This window comes from Tamandua tetradactyla, chromosome 18 (genome assembly GCF_023851605.1).
Source record: "Tamandua tetradactyla isolate mTamTet1 chromosome 18, mTamTet1.pri, whole genome shotgun sequence".
Lineage (NCBI taxonomy): Eukaryota > Metazoa > Chordata > Mammalia > Pilosa > Myrmecophagidae > Tamandua > Tamandua tetradactyla.
The window spans coordinates 12,318,828-12,334,950 of record NC_135344.1 but is presented as its reverse complement, the minus strand read 5'-3'; the positions used below and the strand labels follow the sequence as shown (position 1 = coordinate 12,334,950).

Here is a 16,123-nt window from a genome sequence, read left to right as displayed (position 1 = left end):
GAACCACGTGGTTAAATTGAATAAACAGAAAATTACAATGGAAACCAACCCGCAATGGTTGGCTTTTTCGCTTACCAACCCTCGAAGTCATCCGTTACTCACCTTCATTTACGGTCAGTCTCATCACAAAGGTTTCATTTTCTCCGGTTCTGGTCTTGAAGCAGCAGCGGTAGAGTCCTGAATCGGTGACAGTGACGTAAGGAAGGACCACGACGCTCTCTGCCAGTCCCTGGCTGCAGTTGGTCAATATTTGTCTATGGTATTTTGAAGGGTAGCTTCTGCCCTGGGACAAGTTGCAGAGTGTTAAGTGGTCAATCTGATGGGGCTGGACCTTTTCCCAGGTAATTAGCTGCAGCAACCCCTCCATATGAGGGTGACAGGTGAGTGTGACGTTTTTTCCAGCTTCTGAGACCACATGGTTATCTGATGGTGCAGTTATCTCAAAGCTATCTGAAAAGAAGTAAATGAGATGACTTAGGACGCCAGATTCTTGGATGCAGAAGTGGCAGCTACCCAGAAAGTCTTACCAAAATCACTGCTGATGTTACTGAACATTTTTAGTAAAATAAAGAAAAGATTTTAAAAGAGGCTGCTACTTGAATAGAACAGAGGATACATTTGCTCACACACAACCCCTTAAGTTTTACTTGTTAACCACGCAATGAAAAAGAAGTGGAAGGTCCCCAGTGGTGTTTTTCTCGGTAGTGACCATACCAAGAAGCCAGATTTCACAACAAAATATTCTCTACTCAGGAGGGCTGGCAACTCTAGCACTGACACTTCGACACCACATTTCCTGATTATGATCATATCAACCAGGAAATTAATGACCACAAAGAAAACACCAAATCATTTTCATTTAATACATACGTAAACTCATCTTCCATGTCCACAGGATGGTCATAAGCAGAGGTGGAATAGGGACTCACACCCCCCAGTACCTTTCCACCTCCCTGCCTCCTCTCCTGGGATTCCCAGTCCAAAGTACTCAGCATATCATCTCTGAATATCTAAATCAGCGATTCTTACAGCGTGTCTGATGTCCCAAGGGGGTGCCTATGTTCCTTTCAGGGGATTTGCAAAGTAAAAACTAATTCATAGTAATATTAAGATGTAAATTACCTTTTCTACTCTCATTTTCTCACTAGTGTACCAGAGATATTTCCCAGAGGCTCTGAAAGCTGATGGGATATGTGCGTGTAAATTCTTGTGTTTTTAATTTTGCTCAATTTTAATTTCTAATACAGTAAATATTGACAGCTATAGCCCACCTAAATAAAAGCTCTTAGGGGGTCCTTGGTGATCTTTAAAGACTGAAAGGGGCCCTGAGACCAAAAAGTCTGAGTACCTAATCTACAGAATAAAGTTCAGGAATTATTTCTCAAAATTAAAGTAGCCCCGAGTGCTATCACGTGAAGGTATTCATTAACTATTAGTATTTTCTTTCACCTGACAGTGTTTCTGCTGCCAACAGGCACTGGGAAAAGGGAAAGACGTCAGTGGAAGGAAAACTTCACCTATGTCACAGTTTTGTTCAGGCCTGGCCCAGGAGCCACTTTCTTTGCTTGCAAACAAAAAAAGTAAAAAAAAAAAAAAAAAAAAAAAAAAAAGATCCTACACTTGGAAGAGAGAAAGTAAGTCTACACCAGAATAAGATTTGCAATCTTTATTAACTTAGGTTAGTTTTGACCCTCCAAAAACTAACTTCTCTTCAGCAAAGGGTTCCACGTGTCAAAATGTTGGAAAGAGACCTGCCTGTCTAGCCAAGGCCTGTTCCCAGCAAGAGCCCCACGCACTTGCCCAGTAGGGTACGAAGTGGTAGCTTCTCCTAGGAGCGTGTGCATTCTCACAAAGCCACATCCATGAATCAATGGGGGAAATGCCCCCAAAGATGTGGGGGCATGCGTGGGGACCCTGCTCGGGGGAGTAAGGTGTGCAGAGGTATGCGCTGTCCCCCCATCTAGGACCAGACACAGGACCGTGTGCAGCAGATCTAGGCTAAAACGGAAAGGACAGGGTCCACCCGGGAGGCAGGCTGTTCCCAGGCACAGAGGAACCCCCAGTGAGCCTTTGCTGACAACACAATTCCCAATAGTCACCAATTGGTGCCAGGTGACAACCAGGGCAGGGCGAGGACCCTGGAGTTGGGCGAGGACCCTGGAGCCAGGCGAGGACCCTGGAGCTCACCGTGCCTCCGAGGAGGCTTAGATGCTCTGATGTTCTGCTCCTCCACGCATGACCTGTCCCCCAAAGTCACACCCAGGAAGTCAAGGGACCCTGTGCTCTAACAACATGGGGCAGGAAAGTGAATCCACAGTAAAAAGAGTCCAAAACGTCACCATTGGTAGAGAAGACAAAAAGTTTGATTCGAATTTAATCCTAAAATTAGGAACAAAATTAGTAAAAAACAGTTTATTTCATATTTACATTTAACTGTGTATTAATACTTAGTCTAAAGATAAGATAAACTGGGGGTTATTTTTCCATGATGTTTATTGCAGGACCTCCTTCCTTGTTTGCATTTGACTTTTCTTGCATGATAATAGATCATTTAAAAAATTATTTCAGTGATTCATGACCTTTTTTAAGGACTATTTATTTCTGGGGTACCACCAATGATTCATGACCTTTTCCAAGGACTACTTACTTCTGGGGTACCACCAAGCATTTTTTTTTTGACCTCACAGAGGTGCACCTTAATTTTTTTTAATAATCTTTTTTTTTTTTTTTTGCATGGGCAGGCACCAGGAATCAAACCCGGGTCTCTGGCATGGCAGGTGAGAACTCTGCCTGCTGAGCCACCGTGGTCTGCCCTTTTAAATAAAAATTTAATTGGCAGTTTCATTTTGCAGTCAAGTGTGCAAAGTTTTTCCATGGATTTGGGGGAGCATTTGCCTCTGCGATACTGCTACTATAAAGAAAGTTGTTTTAAATTGTATTTTTAATGAATAAATGAATTATCATTCTAGGTAATAATCATCAATGCCTACAAATTGCAAAAAAAAAAGACAGTCATGTCTCCACATGTCACCTGGGATGTAGTAGCCTTGCCAAAATAATCAACCTTGACTCTGATCAAGCCTCTAAATCTGACAATTTACAGAACTACAAGGAGCACAGGAACATGTAAATGACACTAGAGGAAAGCAATCAGCAGATCCAGGCTAGGGGAAACTCAAAATGACAAGCAGAAAATGTGAAGGAGGGGTGGAGACTCGGAATGGAGGGGAAATAAACTTAGGACAAAAGAGACTTAACACATAAACAACAATTACAAAATGTGGTACTTGGGAAAAAGAACATTCTTAAAACAACTGGGTAAATGTGAACTTGACATGCAACAAATTTTAAGGAGTTATTGTTGACTTTCTGATGGTGTGGTGACGGTATTGCGTGTATGTCGAAAAGCAGATCCTGTGTCATTAGAGATGCTGGCTGTATATTTACAGATGCGGTGACACAACATCTGGGATTTGCGTTAAAACAATGAGGCAAACTGGGTCCATTGTTCACTGGTAATGATGCATACTGGGCACATGGGACTTCATTATACAGTTCTTTCTAATTTTGTATACATTTGAAACTTTCACAATGAAAGGTTTAAAATATCAGCTTGTACAATACATTTTGAAGATCTACATAACTGAAGCACCTGCTATATGAAATTCTCTATTCCCCGGATCATAACGTGAGTATAATCACATAGGCATTGTTAATATGCTTGTTCCATGGATTAAAAACAAAATTTAAGTAACTTCCCTCAAGGGGCTGGCTGTACGCGGTAAATAGCACAATCAGAAATCAAACAAATTCATTTGATTTTAAAGCCCGTGCTTTCTTCATTGCAGAACACGGCCTCTGAATGCCCTCCTGTTTCTTCAACCTCTGCTTCTGAGTGGGCTCTTTTCCCTCAGCTCTGAACAGGCTCTCTCTACCACCCCGGAAAACAGCCTCCTACCCTGTGGTGCCACGCAATCTCTCCTCGCCTCTTCCATCTCCATTTGAAGTCCAGGGAGAAGAATGCTCCACCTGACTCTGCTTCCTAGTTTCTCACGCATGTTTCCAGCCCACAGCCCTCCCTCACCACCATTCTCCTGAAGTCGCAAAGTCACGAGTGACCTTCTCATGAAAAGCCCAATGGCTGTGTCCATATGTCTTGACATTCAACTCTGGATCCCCAGTTCTCCTGGAAACTCTCTACCCATTGACTCCTGAAACACTGCTCTGACCTCAGTCTCCTCTTTCCTTCCGGACCCCCAACCCCCTCAGGGTTCCTCTTTATCTGCTGGTCCTTTTAAAATGCTGTTCTCAGAACTCCATCACTTTTCTCTCCATTCCAGCACTGGGTAATCCCATCTACTCCCAATTTTCAAACATCTCTTCTGTGCAGTTAATGTCCAAATCCGTATTTTCTGCTCAGTCAGACCTCTCCCCAGGGTTTCTAAAGCACAAAACAATAACTTGTTCTTAGGATACTTAAAACAGAGTAAAAATTAAACAGCCAGAACTACGATAAGCCGTCTGCAGGAGCACTGTGCTGACCCCAGCTGATTAGAAGTGATACTAGTCTAGCTTCTCCCACTGCCAACCGCACCGAGACCACGCTCACACTCAGCTGGGAACAGTTTCCAAAAAAACTCTCAACAGTGTTCCATATAAATTCAACATAAAATGGGGACAGCAGGATAACTAAGAAAGTTTTCTAAACTACCCTGAGATAAAGTTCTCAAAAATAATCAAACAGAAGAGACAGTCACACTAATCCCCAGTGACAAGCAACTAAAGAGTCCAAAGCCATCGTGAAGGCAGGCCAAGGAAAAGGAAGGAAGGAAGGGGGGGGGGAGGGAGGGAGGGAGGGGAGGGAGGGAGGGAGGAGGGAGGGAAGGAGGAGGAGAGGGAGGGAGGAAGGGAGGGAGGAGGGGAGGGAAGGAGGGAGGAGGGAGGGAGGGAGGAGGGGAGGGAGGGAGGAAGGGAGGGAGGAAGGGAGGGAGGAGGGAGGGAAGGAGGAGGGGAGGGAGGGAGGAGGGGAGGGAGGGAGGAAGGGAGGGAGGAGGGAGGGAAGGAGGAGGGGAGGGAGGGAGGGAGGAGGGAGGGAAGGAGGAGGGGAGGGAGGGAGGAAGGGAGGGAGGAAGGGAAGGAGGAAGAAGGAAGGGGAAGAAGACGAGAGGGAAGGAGAAGAACAAGAAGAAACTAGAATCTGGAGAGTATGTTCCGGATGGCAAAGCAGAGAGTCAAAAAAAATGAATGTTAAGAGAAGGTTTACACTATGTCCAAAATATGATGCCCCCGTTTGAGAACAAAGAGCAAAAACTTGCAAGTCGGGCTTGGATAGCTCTTCGCCACCTGTGACTCAAAGCTCAGCAGTCAGCACACACAAGACAACTGCTGGGCCGGCACCCATCACTGCCCCCTCCCTGGGAAGGCTTTGGGCTGCCCATAGCTGGAGAATGTCCACTAGAGCGGCAGCCATGGATTCTCACATTGTCACCTTTGTTCATGGGTTCTAATTGCTAAAATAAGTTTCAATCTCTCCATAATCATACAATGAGAACGAGGCTCTTTATTTGTTACTACCATAAGGTTTGCTGAAGCATATAAAAGGGTCTAACATTTGAGCAATTCCATGTTCTTCCAAGTGGGAAGACAAAAGACTAACAAAATGTAAGAATTATAAGTAGGAAATTTCTGAGATCCTGTAATACCGAAAGTTCACAATGCAGCCATGAACCTTGGCTTGCTTCCAAGTAAAATGTTAGCAACTGACCTCCCAGACGTGGGAATTTAATGTAGACTTCTGCACGGCAGGTTTTTACAGAAAAAAAGAACCGAAAGACTAACAGTTTCTAATCATCCTCTACTAAAGAAAGACTCTGTTCACACATCAGCAGTATAGACTGTATTAAGCCTTTCATTTAATTGCTGGGGATTGAACTGTGACCCCAAAAAGATAACCCCCTGGTCTCATGAATGTGGTCTTATTTGGAAATTAGAGCTTTAAAGGTGTTATTAGTTAAGATGAGGCCAAATTAGGGTAGGGTGGACCCTAATCCAATATGACTGGGGTCTTTAAAAGGAGAGGAAATTTGCACATAGACAGATGACCCGAGAAGACACTGGTGGCAGCAGCAGAGATGTGACTGCCAGCACCAAGAGCCTTTAGAGCAAGCACGGCCTTGCCAACACCTTGGTCTTGAACTTTCAGCCTCCACAACTAGGAGACAATGAAATTCTTTTGATTTAAGCTGTTGAGTTTGTGGTGATTTATCACGGCAGCCCTAGTGAACTGGGACCTTTATACTCTGAAGAAGAATATTTTCAGTCTATTTTAAAAGCAAATAAACTTTGACTGAACTCTTCCTATGTGTCAGTATCAACTGGGTGCATTCCAAGTGCCAACCCATTTAATTCTCACAAAACCCAGAGATAAGGCACCGGGGAAGCTCATGTCACACCTAAACCCAAGGCTGCCATCACCTTCCCGGAGTAGGGAGCAGTCTTCCTTTCTGCCTCGCACGCGAGCAGGATTTTGCCAAAGCAGAATAGGCTCCAAGAAGCTGCCATTTCTAAATATCATCTTATTTTCCAATACCTTAAATCCTCTAATTAGAGATCAATTTCTTTAAGTTTCCTTGTTAACATACACATAACAACTTTAACAACTGGGAAGCATCAACACATTCGGGTGAAATTGCCCCTTAGATTGTTTTCCAAGTGGAAAGGAAAGGAATCAGGTTCGCCCAGGCTGCTGACCAAGGAGAAACAGAGGCATCCCATGGGAAAGGGGCAGGAGTTAGATCTAGAGCAAAGTGCCTACAAACGCTGGGCAGGTGAGAGATTCAAGCAGGACAGGAATTACGAACAGGAGGGGATGAAGTTTTACCTCCTTCACAATTCCTTCTTTCATCCATTCAACAGAGATGAATGTTGGCATAAACACAAGTAGAGCACAGTTTCTGGGTTGAAGGAGAGGCACAGAAGCAGGAAACCTCAAGACAGATGGTAAGTTTCCAGAAGAACAAAGGGTTAGGAGCTTAAACCTCAGCACCCCTGTATGCCACAGAGGGTGGACAGAGCCTCTGGAAGTCACCCATAGCTCCCTGCCAGCCATAGGCACCCTGAGAGAGAAGGCTGCGAGTTTGGTTGGTCAGTAGACCTTGCTGTTGGTTGATCCTGGGCAGACCTGGGTTCTGTGACCAATTGCAAAGTTATTTGCCTGAAGAAAATCTGCACAGAAGACCAAACTCTAGACAACTGATGGACCAAGCTTTGTGCATGTAGAGCATCTGCTCCATATCTGGTTTCCCTCCTCTTCCCATGTTTTCTGCCTATGTAACTATTTATTTATTTTAATACCTACTTCATTACATTTATTTTCTATTTCTGTTGGTTTCATGGAAAACAAATAAGTGGGTTTTCTGATGATTAACATGAAAAATGATTAAGAAGCAATTGATTGTTAAAAATGGGGGAAAAAACAGATGACATGACCATCCCCACAATGTATTATATACATATTAGATTTGCATATACATGTGCACATACAGACTTGCACTGCCATAGAAAGGAGATGGTCAATAAAAACCAAGTTTTAAACACAATGCTCAGAAACTTGGAGTTCACAATTTTTAACAACATGACTCCTATCCAGTTCAAATTACTCTGGAAAATTGGAAACAATTTCTGCAAAATTCTGCAGACAAAAGACATGACCCATGAAATAGAAGGCATTTAATATAAGGAAAGGGGAGCAAGCAGCCATCCAGTCTTGCTCAGCACAACAAAAGTCCCAGTCAGAGAGCATTTAAAGAAAAGCAAATTAAACATTCTCTCTGGCAGTTCTCCCCTGATCAGATGAGTACAAGCCCAATTGTATGGACTAAAATATTGTATGCTGTACTGGTCTCGGTTAAGAAAGGTGAGGATTTTTGGGAGAGGGGGGAAGGCGCTTAGACTTTCATTTATCCCTGTCCTCTGGGAGAGACAAAGGCTCATGATGAATGGGGGAATTGAAAGATCAGCTCCTCCCCTTGGGCTCACTAAGCAATCTGTTCCAAACAGCCCTGAAACGCTGGAACCCCTAGCAGCCAGGAAAGTGTCTTCCTTGCCGTGACACTGAGCAGGGCTTCCAGCACCCCCGTACAGTCTCGGGGAGCTTTTTGCCAGTTCCTGCACACCAGCTCCTGGAGCACTGTCCTGGACTCTGGGACTTGCTTGGCCTCCACTCCAAGGTCGAGATGCCAGGGGATCTACACAGTCAGGGGGAGTCTTCCCCCAGTGACCGATAGGGCAGGCAGCTTTGCCCCCGATCAGGGCAACCTCAGTGCTCCAGGCCAGAGTGAGCCAAAGTTGACCAGCAGAGGACATGGCTGGATCTCCGACCCTGGCCCAGCCTTCTTTCCTTTCCAAACCCATCACCCCACTCCCCCAGTGGATTCTCCTTGGGACGCCCCATGATACAGCCCTTTCACATTTATCCTTCTCTCAAGGACCTTTTCTAGAGAATGCAGAACACAGCAGACACAGTTTTAAAGGTTCACCACATTTTATGTGGGATCTAGAATTTAAACTTGCACTCAGTGCCAGGGATGCCTGCTGGAGCCAACCAGAGACCCGCAAACTTCTTCTCTGGCAACTTGGCTTGAGCTAAGTAAAGACACTTTTTCTCTCTCTCAGTTTGATTCTAATCTTCCTTCAACGTCCGGCTCGAGTCTTACTTCTCTCACAGGAATCTCTCAGCCACTAAGTCCTACAGCTCTTACCTTCTTTCACACTTTCATATGATTAAGAATAACAAAAATACTGTACTTGCAAAGCTGATATTGCTCTGTTTGTTTTTTTGTGTGTGTGCATATGTCTTGCTTTCCTCAGTTACACAGAGCACCTTGGAAGCAAAAGCAATTTTGAAAATATATGTTTGCTGTTTGCTACTCCACTTTGTCCCCAAAATTTTTCACGTAATTCTACCATGAATTGTACTTGTTTTAATTTCCAGACATACTTTGCCTAATATTCTGCACACATTTGGTGACGGATACATACTTGCTGATTCCTTTATTATACCCATGAGGAATTGAAGATGAGTTCAGAGAAATCTACACAGCAGAAAGAATGACTTTTAGACCACACAGAATGAAAGAGGAAAAGGTTAATTCTGTGAGATTTAGTTACTTGAAAGTTCCCTACGCTTTTTAATAGGACTATAAAATAGTCAGTTAAATAGTCTCTAATTCTACCTTTCCCTCCCAACTAATCCATACTGCATCCAAAAGTATGCAGCTAAAATGCACATCTAATTATGTCCCATCTCTGCTTTACAAAGTTCATTCATAGAGTCAGAATCTAGAACACAGGTTAGCAGGAGCTGGGGTCGGGGTAGAAAATGGAGAGTTAATTCTTAAACTGTATGGACTTTCTATTTTGATTGATCATAAAGTTTTGACAATGGATGACAGTGGTAGCACAACCCTGTGAACGTAATTAACAGCACTGAATTATATATGTGAATGTGGATAAAAGGGGAAATTTTAGACCACATAACTAGAGCTAAAAATTAACAAAAAATAGGACTGTGTAACACAGAGAACACTGTTGTAAACAACAGACTACAGTTAATAATACAATTATAAAAATGTCCTTTCACAAACTGTGACAAACATACCACACTAACGTAAGGTGTTAATAATGGGGTGGTATATGAGAACACTGTAACTTTCTGTATGATTGTTCTTTAAACCTACAATTTTTTAAAACGGTTAAAAAATATATATATTAGAGTTTCAAAGTTCTTGTCTCTACTGGACAAAGCACACATTCTATAGCAAAATCCTGGAAGATTTTACCCCTGGCCTGGTCTCAGTTTCATCCCCTGCTAGAATCTGCTGTGTACTCTAGTTCTCTCTAAAACGGTATTCACCTTTATGATATTGTGTGAGCATCCCTTCTGGAATGCCTTACATGTATTCCGTCTACCCATTCCAAGAAAATGCTATTGATCCTGCAAAACTCAACTGTGACACCACCTTTTTTGAAGAAATCTCTTCTTCTCCACTCTCAGACAGGCTAATGATTCTGCTTTTTACTTCTGTGCCTTCTTTTTCATGGTCCTTTATTGTCACCATGTGTCTCTGCCCTCAGAAACCGTCAACCCCTTAAAGAAAGCACACGCTGCTCCAATGGGTCTGAATCTAAGCACAGTGCCAGGCACAATCCATTGCTCAACAAGTTTTGTGAACAAGTGGATGAGGAACTCTCTCTGTAGGTAACAACATATTGTCTGTTGAGTGGATAATACCAGGAACCAAAAGTAATACTTTCCAGTGAAGGCCACACATGAGTTTGGGTCTCATTCCCGGGCTGGCCATGTGGACACACCCAGGAGCGACCCTGCAGCGCCACGGCCCCCTGAGCAGCAGACAGCTCTGAATTTGCAGCTTTAATACCTCCTTCCAGACAGCTCCAGGTGCTTTCCAAGCCGTGGCAAGAGCGGCAATATTTTTCACAACCCTCTGAGGAAGGAAAGGCTGAAATTCTTTAGTTCAAATTACAATGAAATCGATATGAAAAATGTAACAGTAGTGGAAAAGCAGGCTGTGTGTGGTTTTAGCAGGGATCACCGTCACGGTGGGAGCTGTCCAGAAGAGCAAGCAGTCTAGAAAAGAGACTGAAAGAGCCAACAGCAAGATGGAGACAAGGAAACTCCATGCCATTTATTCTGAACTTACAAGAACATTCAGGATGCCTATAAAGGAAATAGCTGTGGCTGTAAAAGATATTTATTCAGTGTTCAATTTGTGATCTTTATAAGTCAGAGGGGACGTCTACAAATCAGTCCTAAGAAACACTTTATTAATAGCATTCTATGTGCAATGAAGTTCATGGAGCATTATTTGAAGTAGTGAATATTGGACATCATCTAAATAGCCATCCATCTAAGAAGGTTAAGTGGATTATAGAAACTGGAGATGCTGATGCATCAATATTGGACAATGCCCATGATGTAATTGGTAGAAACATACAGACATATATGGACAGTTGAGTAAATGACCAAAGAGCCTATATGGCACATTTTTAATCTAATAAACCCAATGTTAATGTTTCTAACCAAGGATTCCTGCGTGCTTTTTAATATGCTGCTGCTCTCTACTTGCTAAAAATTCTTCAAAAAGCCCCATTAAAGCTGTTAACAGTGGAGCAAAGAAGAAATATAGAAAAAAAACAGAATTCTTTTTCTTATTAGTTACATTTGAACACAGGTCAGACAGAGCTTAGACAGCAGGCTTATTGTGAATCACCATATGTCATTTTGTTTTAATGCAGAAATTAATTGAAATGGTTGTTTTTGAAACATCTAATCTCAACGTTTGCCAGTCTCCCTGGCTCTTTTATCTTACTGTAAACTTTTCCTCTAAATCAGGGATGATTTCCATCTTCCCTGCATGACACATACTTCCCTCTAAACTTTGCAATTTAATTTCCACCTCCATAATTTTAAAAATTTTTTAGTCATCATTTCACACTCTCCATTTTCCTCTAAAATTGCCTTCAGTAATGGCTTCCTAACTCCATTATCTTGGAATTACATTTATCACATTTATGGGTTTGCCTTTCAAAAGCAAAACAAGGCAAAAAGCCATGAAATGTTGGGTTCTGAGTCTAATAACAAAATGTTTGGAGCCAGGAGCAGCGATTAAAAATATACCTTAATGTGCTTCAATCAAGGTGAAATTCATCACAGTTATGTTACTTCATAGCAGAGGTTCATTGCTATAGAGTATAGTTAGGAGAAGAAAGCATGTTTTCTTTGCCTGTCATTAGACTTGTTTTCAACAGCAAAAATAAGTTACTCCCAGTCTTCAATTAGGCATCTAAGTGATGCATATAAATAAATCACTGATGGTTTAAGTACCCAGGGATAACTGCTAAGATGATGATTTGTTTGTGATGCATCACAGACAATAGTGAAAACATTACTGGGTATTTCAGGAAGATTAATCTGGCACCTACCTACCTATAAAGTCATAGCTCTTTAAATAAAATACAATCATTTTAAATAACAAAATGCAAACTCTAGCCCAAATAATTTAGTACGGCATCTGCCATCCTCATAGCTCCACCCTTCCTCCCCCTAAATAAGGATTGAACCATGAAAGTAAAATACACCTTCTTTAAAAATCAAAGACAAAAGTTAAAAAACAGGTTATAGGATTAATCCATATGAAGTAAAGAGTTGGGCAGAAAAACTGTGACATTTATCATCTCAACTAAAAAGAGTGATGTGTTCGATTCATCAAGTAATACACAAAGTATGTTTTGTTGCTCGTTGGACAAAAGTCAACCTACAAAATAATATTTTTTATATGTCACCCCCAGCAAACTAGAGATCTTAGCTTCATTTTTTGTAATGAATTGATGGCTCATCAATCAAAGCATATAAACTTATGAAGGGCATGAGCCATTCTTTTTATATCTTTTGTGTACGAGAAAACATCAGAAAAGATTGTTATACTCAATACGTGCAGCCCAGGAGCGTTCATCATAGTCTGACTATTTCCCTGAGGCTGGCTTCACAAAGCACCAGAAACTTCATGGCTCCCAACAACAGAAATTTGTTCTCTCAGTTCTGGCAGTTGGTAGTCCAAAATCAAGGCATTGGCAGGACCATGCACCCTCTGAGACCTAGAGGGAAAAGCCTTCCTGGCCTGTCCCGGGTCCTGTGGCTGCAGGCCGTCCTTGGCATTCTTCGGCTGGTGCATGCATGGATCCAGTCCCGCTACCTGTGGCCACGTGGCGTCCTCCTGTAAAGCTGTAAATCTCTGCATCCAGACCTCCGTCTTCTCGTAAAGACACATCACTGGGTCAGGGCCCACTCTAACTCAGAATCTTAGCCTAACCCGGTTCCATCTGCCAAGCCCCGCTTTCCAAAGAAGGTCACTTTCACAGGCACCGGGGGTCAAGGCTTAAGCATATCTTTCTCTGGGGACAAAAGTCAACACTCATCAATTTTGCTTTAAGGGAGAATGAAATCATAGTATCACCTTGGGCATATACATTCGGGACCTCTGCAACCTGGTGATCTTCTGGTAATCTCTTCTTGGTAACTGGCACCCCTACCTGCCCCAGTACCCCAATGAGAAGAAACTGTACTCTTTCCTTTGGCCTCCACTCTCATTTAACTTGCCTCCAAGTTCTGTCCCTCCTTCCTACAGTCTTGTTCAGCCCCCTTCTCTCTGTCCTGGATCCCATAGTTTCTTACGGCCTCTTCCCTGGGCTGTAACATTGCAGTTACTCTTTCTACTCACTCTTGCCCTCGCTTTCCTCCATCCCCATTAAATTGCCAAAGAAATCTTTAGAAAACCTAAATCTGATCGTGTTGAAGACACTAGCCTAATATTCTTAACATCCTAAAGCCTTTAGGACAAAATTCAAACATCTTTGCACATATGGCAAGGCCTGACAGAATTGGCTTGTTTCTCCAAGGTTCTACTTTGGCCCATGCTCCCCTGGCCCTGGCTTGCTCTCAGGCCCTCTAGCCCACCACTCCCATGTGGTCTCACCTCCAAATGCCAGCAAAGGCCGCTCCCTCTGCCACACTATCTTCCCTTCCTCTCCCACACAGCCTACACCTCTGATTCTCGCAGTCAGACCTCGCTTCTTCCATAAGTGTCCTCATCACCTCTTCTCCCCAGCCTAGATTCCAGACCCTACTTCATGCTCATGTTTTAAGCTATACTACCTCCTTATTTATAGTACTGCCACTAAGATGTTTTTTCTTTTTTCAATAAAACAAAAGAATTGAAGTGTTCTCCTTCCCAGTTGTATCTTCTTAGTTTTAGTTCACTTTTTCAAATTGTTACTTTCAGCTCTCTTTCATCATCCTGCACACCAGGTATGTCCTGAGTTATGGAAATAAACCTATCTTTAATTTCTCATAAAACTTGTTGGGGAAAAAAGTCACTGAAGAGATGAAAGATGGAGCCTCCAGTTTATAATGAGGCCCTGGACCCCCATTCTTTGAGATAACTGTGAAGGAAAACAGAAGTCGTTTTGGATTCACTCTGAGGAGGAGCAAAAGAGCCTTACAATTGCCAAGAGCCCGGATTCAGGCTTCACCTGTGTTAGATGCACATTAACCCTAAGAGTGGGCAGCCACCAGGCTGGTCCCAGGCTGCGCCAGACCGAGGTGCAGGCACAGGAGGGCGCCTGAGGCACGCCCACACGTGACAACATATTCACGGTTTTCAACAGTGAGGGTGACTCAAGTAAACCAATCAACCCTTAAGAGTCCACCGTAAGAGGAGTAGTGAGGCAGTATTTATGGGATAGAAATGTGGACAAGACATATACCGCCCGGAAAGAGCTTAACAAAAGAGGCTTCAATCATTCATTCAGCTTAAAAATATTTAGTAAGGACCTCATAAATGACAGAGATGGAACAAGATATTAGAAGTATGGTGGATAATCAAACAGGTGTGGTGACAAGGCTTATAACCTGGCAAGGAAGCCAGAAAATTAAACAGATAATTACAATAGTAATTGTGATGTGAGTTATGACAGGAGGCAATAGGAGTTCTACATCCAAAGCAGAGAAGGAAAGACTTGACTTGGCTTTGAACAAAGTCACAGGGGTAGGCAAGCATCCAATGCATTTGAGAACATTCTGGTGTGAACGAGGTGTTCACTGAAAATGGAGATGGAAAGGTAGAAGACCTGGAGTGCTGCCCAATATGCTTGTACTTACTTTTGAAGACCATGTGCCACTGGTGAATGTTTTGGGCAGGACAGTAACACTTCAGGAGGAGCAAGTAGGTCACTGTCTATGGATAGAGAAAGCTACGAGAGGAAGCTCAAAGGCTTAGAGAGCCTTCCCTATACCTAGGAATTAAAGATGAAGGAGCATTTGGGAAATAATGTAGCTGTGGGAGGACCTGGCAAGCAAAAACAAGAGAAAAGAGCCAAAGGGAACGTGATGGTTTGAAGCTTTATGGACCCCAGGAGGGCATGTTCTTAAAGCTAATCCATTGCTGTGGGTATAGAGCTATTGTGGGTGGGATCTTTTATTTAGATTATTTCAGTTGAAGTGTGCCCCAGGTGGGATTTAATCCTCTTACTGGAGTCCTTTATAAGAGGATGAAATATACAGAAAGAAAAATACACAGAAGCTCAAAGAACAAAAATATACAAGGTGAGAGAGAATACACACAGAAGTTGAGAAAGAAAGCCACAGAAACAGAGAGAAAGCCACAGAAGCAGGAAGCTCAATACAATAAAGCCCAGAGAAGAAAGGAGAGACCAGCAGACTTCCTGACAAAGGACCCCAGGATCACAGGTAGCCAGTCTTTGGGGAGAAAGCCTCACCTGCTGATGCCTTGATGTGGACATTTTCACTGCCTCAGAACTGTAAGCATGAAAGGTAATAAGTCCCCATTGTAAAAGCCAACCCATTTCTGGTATACTGCATATTCATCAGCTTTAGCAAACTAAAACAGGGAGTTTCATGGTTAAGTTCATGTTTCGGCTTGGTCAGGTTAAGGCATCCAGTTGTTTCCTCAAGCAAGCCCTGGATTGATTGTTACTGTGAGGATATTCTGTGGACTTAAATCATCAGTAAATCGGGTGCGTCTGTGGCTGATTAATCTGCAATCAACCTAGAAGATTGCCTTCAACAGTGAGAGAATTCTCAAACAATCAGTTGAAGGCTTTAAAAGAAGTGATGACTTCAGCAGTCAGAAGACAGAATTCCTATCTCTACTTCAGCCAGCCAACTTCTCCTGAGGAATTCATCAAAAACCTCCATCAGCGATCCCAGTTTGCCGCCTGCCCTACAGAATTTGGACTTGCCCGATCCCACCACCATGTGAGCCAATGCCTATAAAAAAAAATTTTCATAATATTTACATTATACACCCCCCACACACCCACACACACACACATATTCTGTTGACTCTGTTTCCCTAGAGAACCCTGACTAATACACGGAGAGAAATGTCAAGTATAGGAAATGCCTAAATCTATAGAAAACATTTCAACAATTGAGGCCTCAACTACTGCTTCAATGAGAACTGGGCATTATTGCAGCTGCTTCACTGCTTCATTTCTCTGGGAGGGCCAAGGCTCGGGCCTCTGG

The 16,123-nt window shown here is 42.9% G+C and overlaps 1 protein-coding gene across 3 annotated transcripts in view; it reads right to left on the bottom strand.

Moving 5' to 3' along the window:
• The window catches only part of CD226 (CD226 molecule), a 106,718-nt gene that overhangs the window by 31,168 nt on the left and 59,427 nt on the right, over positions 1-16,123 (bottom strand). For all 3 annotated transcript variants that reach the window (XM_077135255.1, XM_077135257.1, XM_077135256.1), the window contains exon 4: positions 103-450. In XM_077135255.1, the coding sequence (XP_076991370.1) occupies positions 103-450 (348 nt within the window). The remainder of the gene's footprint in view (positions 1-102; positions 451-16,123) is intronic.